This window comes from Bombina bombina, chromosome 7 (genome assembly GCF_027579735.1).
Source record: "Bombina bombina isolate aBomBom1 chromosome 7, aBomBom1.pri, whole genome shotgun sequence".
NCBI classification, from domain to species: Eukaryota; Metazoa; Chordata; class Amphibia; order Anura; family Bombinatoridae; genus Bombina; species Bombina bombina.
The window spans coordinates 576,580,896-576,589,408 of NC_069505.1; the positions used below are offsets into that span (position 1 = coordinate 576,580,896).

General features: G+C 46.6%; 1 protein-coding gene across 1 annotated transcript in view; it reads right to left on the reverse strand.

Annotated features, from left to right (window-relative positions):
- The window catches only part of LOC128667103 (complement C4-like), a 236,879-nt gene that overhangs the window by 174,485 nt on the left and 53,881 nt on the right, over positions 1–8,513 (reverse strand). Inside the window, 1 exon segment of the mRNA XM_053721997.1 lies at positions 2,324–2,412. Coding sequence (XP_053577972.1) covers positions 2,324–2,412 — 89 coding nt within the window.

Here is an 8,513-nt window from a genome sequence, read left to right on the forward strand (position 1 = left end):
TGTGTGTGTTGGTGTGTGAGAGAGTGTGTGTGTGTGCTAGAGTGTTAGTGTATGTGTGTGTGTGTGTGTGTGTGAGTGTGTATGAGATAGAATGTGTGTGAAAGTGTGTGTGTTAGTGTGTGAGAGACTGTGTGTGTTAGAGTGTTAGTGTATTTGTGTGTGTAGAGAGTGTGTGTTAGAGTGTGAGAGAGTGGGTGTGTGTTAGAGTGTTAGTGTATTTGTGTGTGTAGAGAGAGTGTGTATGTGTGTTAGAGCGTTAGTGTATGTGTGTGTGTGAGTGTGTATGAGAGAGAATGTGTGTGTGTTAGAGTGTTAGTGTATGTGTGTGTGTGTGTGTGTGTGTGAGAGCGTGTATGAGAGAGAATGTGTGTGAAAGTGTGTGTGTTAGTGTGTGAGAGTGTGTATGTGTGTTAGAGTGTTAGTGTATGTATGTGTGTGTGTGTGTGTGAGAGAGCATGTATGAGAGAGAATGTGTGTGAAAGTGTGTGTGTTAGTGTGTGAGAGAGTGTGTGTGTTAGAGTGTTAGTGTATTTGTGTGTGTAGAGAGTGTGTTTTAGAGTGTGAGAGAGTGGGTGTGTGTTAGAGTGTTAGTGTATTTGTGTGTGTAGAGAGAGTGTGTGTGTTAGTGTGTGAGAGATAGTGTGTTTGTTAGAGTGTTAGTGTGTCTTTGTTTCTGTGTGTGAGAAAGAGTGTGTGTAAGAGAGGGTATGTGTGAGTATGTGTTAGTGTATGTGTTACAGTGTATATGAGAGAGAATGTGTGTTAGAGTGAGTGTGTTAGTGTCAGAGAGAGAGAGAGAGAGAGAGAGAAAGAGAGATAGTGTGTGTTATAGCATTAGCATATTTGTGTGTAGAGATAGTATGTGTGTGAGAGTGTGTGTGTTAGAGTGTTAGTGTGTGTTAGTGTGTGAGTGAGAGTGTGTGTTAGAGTGTTAGTGTTTGTGTGTCTTTGTGTCTGTGTGTAGAGAATGTGTGTGAGTGTGTGTATGAGATAGAGAATGTGTGTGAGTGTGTGTATGAGATAGAGAATGTGTGAGAGTGTGTGTATGAGATAGAGAATGTGTGTGAGTGTGTGTATGAGATAGAGAATGTGTGAGAGTGTGTGTATGAGATAGAGAATGTGTGATAGTGTGTGTATAAGATAGAGAATGTGTGTGAGTGAGTGTATGAGATAGAGAATGTGTGTGAGTGTGTGTATGAGATAGAAAATGTGTGAGAGTGTGTGTAGGAGATAGAGAATGTGTGTGAGTGTGTGTATGAGATAGATAATGTGTGTGAGTGTGTGTATGAGATAGAGAATGTGTGTGAGTGTGTGTATGAGATAGAAAATGTGTGTGTGTGTATGAGATAGAGAATGTGTGTGAGTGTGTGTATGAGATAGAGAATGTGTGAGTGTGTGTGTATGAGATAGAGAATGTGTGAGTGTGTGTGTATGAGATAGAGAATGTGTGAGAGTGTGTGTATGAGATAGAGAGTGTGTGTATGAGATAGAGAATGTGTGTGAGTGTGTGTATGAGATAGAAAATGTGTGTGTGTGTGTGTGTGTGTGTGTGTGTATGAGATAGAGAATGTGTGAGAGTGTGAATATCTTTTTTGCTGTGCTTTGCATGGTGCAAGAGTGTTCAGGTTTAGCCTGAACTAAATGTGGCAACTGGAAACCATATTTGCAAGAGCTCTAGGTAGTAAAAATATTTACTATCATGTTGTGCTCCAGCCACATGCACACTATCTACCTTCCTACCTACCTAGGTACGCTCTTCAGCAAAGAATTTTATTAGAGCAAAGCAAATGTCATAGTAAAACTAAGCTGGAAAGTTTTTTTGAATTCTGTGCTTTGTCTGAATCACAAAATAAAGATTTTAGGTTTAATGCTTCATTAAATTCAATTGGAGAGCACCCATGTAGAGTTGCCAGGTGTTAAACTGGACAGTGCAGTATTTTTGCAGGCTGTTCAGTAAAATCTATACGAAAATACATTTTTTTTAAGGTCCCCTAAGTGTCATCTAAATGCAAAGTGCCTCCTATGCCTCTATGCATTACAAACATGGCAGAAAAAGAAGTAACACTGTGCATTTTCTATTGGGCAGCGGTTGCTGTGAGTGCACATCTGGCAGTCAAAGGGGCAAATCCCTACTGCATACATGTGTTACTGGCAACCAAGGGGATAAAATGGCTGCTCACTTGTGAAATATATAAATAGTGGCTTCAAGGGTGGGACCTACCACCCATGCCCAGTCACCTATATGTTGTCTGGTATTTTTTATGGAGCACAACTGCTAACTCTATCCCTGTGAGTTCCTTGGTGTTTGAAGAATGTCACTTACGTTGATATATCTGGAATCAGAAGACTGCCTGGAATCATAGCGTTAGCAGCAAACTGTTCATTCCTTTTAACCTGCACTCCCTGGGCATTCTGCGGGACAGCATTGAGAAAAATCAGATAGGAGCAAGGAAACAATCCAATATCACATGAAACCCAGTTCAATATTTTATTATCATGATTCTCGTAGAGCAAACAATTGTAAGAATTTTTCTAAATTACTTTTATTATCCTATTTCTTATTTTTAGAGAATACCAAGGTAGGTACTATGCACATTTCTGAAGCACATTATGGCAGCATGAATGCTTTTGCATAAATGCTTTTGAGCTCTAGATGGCAGCAGTGATTCCATAATGTATAACATTATTTAAAATATTCTTGCAAAATTGCTGCCATGGAGTGTTCCAGACATGTACATGCTCCTTAGTCTACCTATTTAATTAAGAGGAGAGAGATAGGAAAGGGGGCATAATATGGCACACTTATAGGGAGACAATCAAAGCAATAAGAGAGTGTGTGGCGTGGAGTGATTTAAAACTTAACTTTTATGAAATTTAAACATAAAAAATAATGGAATTCTCCACTACTGAATTACACAAATTAAAACCGTGTCAAAGATAACAATTGACACACAAACTTAAAACAATTTTAAGCTAAGGAGAACTGGTAGAGAGGAGCAGTGCAAACGCCTGACGCGCGTTTCGCAACTGCTTTTTCAGAGGCTTTAATTTTGATACATAGATTTTGGATCTGGTTAATCCTAAGGAAGCTTGGTCGAACTTTAGCCCATTTATCCTAGGCTAGCCCTGGTACTCACCTCGGTAAGGGTAATCTATCTATCTAGCTAATATTTAAGTATTCCACTGTAAAAACTTGAAACTAAATTCGTTTTACCAGCTAGTTTTATATCGTTGTTCACTGTTAATAGACATTAAATTGTACGTTGGATTTATTATATTTTTGGAAATAGTGGCTTTTTGAACCCTATTATCAACAGGGGAATGTAGCCGCCAGACTATCTGGCTCAATATATAACACTGTGACCCTAAGATAATACACCAGTGTGCAGGACGCACTACGTGGGATGTTCCTTTTTTATTGAATTGGACAACGATGATCTAGTTTGGTATATCATATATATATATATATATATATATATATATATATATATATATATATAATTGTTACGGTTACCCTTAGTCTCGCTGAGAGATGGACCGCTTAGTAGCCTGGATCCCTATTGCTGAAGAGGGGAGAAGCTGCTTTCCATAGTATTCTATATGAGTCTCGCAAATGTAGAATAATCCCCCTTAGCTGTAGTACAGCTAGGATACCCTTCTGCCCACAAAAACGAGTCAACGCTGCGATTGAGGGTCAACCAAGAACTCAGGACTGGGATGCCCAGCCTGCTTTTTATTGAGGTTACATGCACACAGGGCACTCCCAGGGAGGAAGCATAAAATCCCCCATCACACATTTAGATAGAGAGACAATGTCCTTTGACAGGCCACAATAGGATTACAGTACTTCAGATAACAAGTTACACATAAGAAAACAATGCAGCCCATCTTATCAATTAGCAGTCTGACTTCGGAGGTGATTAGACAATGGGATTGTTTATCACTAAACTTAATTAGAGCTGAGGCCAGCAAACTTGTATTTAGAAAATAGTTTCTAAAAGCTGGAAAAAAAAAGTTAACTCTTTATGAAATGATACTTGTTGCAGTTTTCTTGGAGCCCTTCTTAGGCGCTGGCTTGGCTGGTTCAGGCATTGCTGCTGGGAAATAAGCTCTTCACAACAAAATAACTAATGCTTCTGTAACAGTGCTCCCTTTCTGTGGAACACTCTGGCAGACACGGTCTGACCCCTTTTCGGGGCAGACTAAGGCTGTCCAGACCGCTGGTTATGCGGGGCTGAGGTCGGTTTGTCTGGACAACCCATCGGCGTTGCCATTCTGTTTCCCAGGTCTGTAAGTAATGGTGAAATTGAAGGGTTGCAACGATAAACTCCAACGTAATAGCCTGCCGTTATCTCCAGAGACCCGGTTCAGCCACACCAACGGGTTATGGTCGGTGACCAGAGTGAACTCCTGCCCATATAAATAGGGAGTCAATTTCTTTAATGCCCACACCAAAGCCAAACACTCCTTTTCGACCGCTGCATAGCTGACTTCGCGGGGCAGGAGCTTCCGGCTGATGTAGGCAACTGGATGCTCCCCTCCATCTTCGCCTACTTGGCTGAGGACGGCTCCCAGCCCAAACATGGAAGCATCTGTATGGACGATAAAACGTTTGTTAAGGGCTGGGGTCGCCAAGACAGGAGCGTTAATTAGAGCATTTTTGAGAGCCTGGAAAGCCGTTTCACAGTGGGGAGACCACAGGACCTGTCGAGGTAAGTTCTTCTTGGTCAAGTCAGTCAGGGGTTTGGCAAGTGTGCTGTAGTCTGGTACGAACCGTCTATAGTACCCTGCCGTGCCCAGGAAGGCTAGGACCTGAGTCTTAGTGATGGGGGTGGGCCAATTGGCAACAGCTTCTATCTTGGCCGGCTCTGGTCGCTGCTTTCCACACCCCACCCGGTGACCCAGGTACTGTACCTCGGCCATCCCAAAGTGGTATTTTTCTGGCTTCAGAGTCAGGCCAGCAGCCCGGATCTGATCCAGAACCATTCCTACGTGAGCTAAGTGGTCCTCCCAGGACTCACTGTGGATCGCTATGTCGTCCAGGTAGACGCAAGCAAAACTCTGGAAGCCATCCAGGAGCCTATCCACCAAGCGCTGGAATGTAGCTGGGGCATTCTTCATCCCAAACGGCATTACCCTAAACTGATATAAGCCGAATGGGGTGACGAATGCCGACTTGGGGATAGCCTCCGGGGCCAGGGGAATCTGCCAGTAACCTTTGCAGAGGTCAATAGTGGTCAGGTAATTTCCCCTGGCTATACGATCGAGTAGCTCGTCTACCCTGGGCATAGGGTAAGCGTCCGTCACAGTTTTTTCATTGAGCCTCCGATAGTCTACGCAGAACCGGGTGGTCCCATCTTTCTTGGGCACCAAGACAACTGGGGAGGCCCAGGGACTATCGGAGGGCTCAATTACCCTGAGTTGGAGCATCTCATCGATCTCCTTCTTCATTCCTGTCCTAACTGCTTTGGGGATTCGGTACGGAGCCTGGCGCAAGGGAGCTTGTCCCGGAGTATCTACCTGGTGGGTGGTTAAAGTAGTGTACCCTGGCTTCGGGGAGAAGGTGAGGTGTTTGGACTGTAGGAGTTGGTTGAGCTGCTCCCTTTCAGTGGGGCTAAGTCGGTCTCCTATCCGAACCTGAGCCACTATACCTGTGGGGAGACTCTTTTCTAATAGGTCTGGAATGGGTAGACTGTCGGGGTCTTCCTGAGGGGAACAACATACGGCCGTCACGTTCTCTGGTCGCTCAAAATATTCCTTGAGCATGTTTACATGGAATGTCTTTCTAAGATTGTTGTTGTGGCAGCTAGCTATCACATAAGTGGTGTCTCCCCTTTTCTCTACGATCTGGTAGGGGCCCTGCCAGGACGCCTGCAATTTGTCTGTCTTCACCGGCTTAAGTACTAACACCTTTTGTCCTATGGTGAAGATTCTCTTTTGGGCCCCCGGATCGTACCATACTTTCTGTCTTCTCTGGGCCGACTGGAGATTAGCCCGCACGGATTTGGCTAATTGCTCCATTCGGTCCCTGAGTTCCAGCACATATGGCACAATGGGGACACCGTCAGTCTCCATCTCTCCCTCCCAGTGCTCCCGGATCAGGTTTAGGGGTCCCCGTACCTTTCTTCCGTAGAGCAACTCGAAGGGAGAGAACCCTGTCGTTTCCTGGGGCACCTCCCGATAAGCAAATAGGAGGTGTGGCAGGAAGTGTTCCCAGTCTCGGTCTTCCTGAGTGAACATCTTGAGCATTTGCTTGAGGGTCCCATTGAACCTCTCATACAGCCGTTCGTCTGGGGGTGGTATGGGGAGCTCAGGAGGGACTTAATTTTGCAAACCTGCCAGAGTTGTTGGGTCAATTCAGCCGTAAATTGGGTGCCTCGGTCGGATAGGATTTCTTTTGGAAATCCTACCCGGGAGAACACCTGTACTAGTGCATTCGCTACCGTATCCGCTTGTATGTTGGATAGGGCGACAGCCTCTGGGTACCTGGTAGCGTAGTCCACTACGGTAAGAATGTAGCGCTTACCAGAGGGACTAGGGGTAGCCAGTGGTCCCACTAGGTCAATAGCAACCCGGCTGAAGGGTTCCTCTACAATGGGCATATTTACTAGATGGGCTTTAGGGTGATCGCCTCGCCTTCCTACTCGTTGACACACATCGCAGGTGTTACAGTAAGTTCTAACGTCAGCGTGTATCCCTGGCCAAAAGAACGTGTGAGTAATGCGGTGTAGGGTACGGGTTACGGCTAGGTGGCCTGCTAAGGGGATGTCGTGGCCTTGAGGATTTCTTGATGGTATTTGTGGGGCACTACCAGCTGTCGCCTACGCTGTCCCCTTTTCTCTGTCCAGCGGTATAGTTTCCCTTTTTCCCATAAGAATGTTTCGTTATCTGCCCCGCCCCCTCAGGTCTCTGCTCGTTCCCGGTACTTTTGTAAGGTCGGGTCAGTCTTAGACTCTGTCTCGAAAGTATCTGGGGTATCCCAGGGTATGGGGCCTAACATGTCAGGCAAGGTCGGGGTAGGTCTTACCTGTGTCTCCCGCACTGGTGAGAGCTCTTGCTCCGTCCGGGCTTGGGCCCGTGTAGTCACTGGGTCCGCCTCGTTGTTGCATACTGGAGCATAGGCAGAAGTCATGGGGCCCAAATCGTTGCCCAGTAGTACTTCGGCAGGTAAATTATCCATTATGCCCACGTTCACAGCCCCCTTTCCCGCTCCCCAATCAAGATGCACTTTAGCTGTTGGAATTTTGTACACATCCCCCCCCGCCACTCTAACGGCCACAGTCTGTCCGGATCGCTTGTGCTCCGGCACCAAATGACTCTGTACCAGCGTGATAGTAGCCCCTGTGTCTCTCAATCCCTCGGTAGATCGCCCCTCGAGCCATACCTTCTGCCGATGGTGCTGGCAGTTATCTGAGGCAGCATATACAGGGTCCGCCTCGTGAAGCGGCCCCAAATATTCCTCCATAGGGGCCTCTTGGCTAACACAGAGGGCCCGGGCCGGACGATATGACCCAGAGGAGTAATTGTAATTCCTGGGTGTCTGGTGCGTATTAAGGGGGCAGCTAGCCATGAAATGCCCTGGTTGCTTGCATCGGTGGCAAGTCGGTCTGGGACGCTCAGAGCTGTTATTGGGTGGTCCTGAGTGTCGGGCGGGCCCTGCGGGCACCGGGGCTCGGAATTCAGCACGAGGGGGTGCACGGTAAACCTCTCTGGGTTCGACCCGTGCTGGAGCTCGGTAGTTCATGGGTTCGTGAAGACGGGAGTCATAATGTTCATCGGCCAATTTGGCTGCTTCTTCTAAGGTAGAAGGCCGCCTGTCTCGCAGCCATTCCTTCCCTTGCTGTTCCATGCCATTATAAAAATGTTCTAAGAGAAACAATTGTAAAATTTCCTCACCAGTCACCGCTTTACTTCCGCTCATCCAGTGATTTGCCGCTCTCCGCATTCGGTGTGCCCATTCCATATGGGTATCGTTAGGCTTCTTTTTCGTGCCCCGAAACTGTCGGCGATACGTGTCCGGAGTTACCGCGTACTGTCGCAACAGTGTCTCCTTAACTAGCTCATACTGTGTCACTTCCTCAGCACCCAGAGTACGAAAGGCTTCCAGGGCTCGCCCGGATAGTTTCCCAGACAATATCGTGGGCCACTCTCTGTTGGGAATCTGGTGCAGGGCACATTGCCTTTCGAAGTCCGCCAAATATTCATCAATCCCTGTCTCGCTCTCTAGGAAGGGTCGAAATGCTGCATAGGGTATCTTGGGCCTCCCAGCATTTTCGACAGGGATGATTACCTGCGGGGCTTCAGCATTGCGGTGTGCGTTCGCTAGGTTGAGTTCATGGGCTCGAGTCTTTCGTATATCCTCGTCCGCTTCCGCCATCAACTGCTGTACCAATTCCATGGAGGGGTTCGGCCCGTACAGTGAGAGCCTCTCCCGAACAATCATGGTTTTTTCGTCACTAATCATGGTCGGTGTTTCCGCCATTGTGAAGCTCTGATTCAGTTCGGTCAATTCT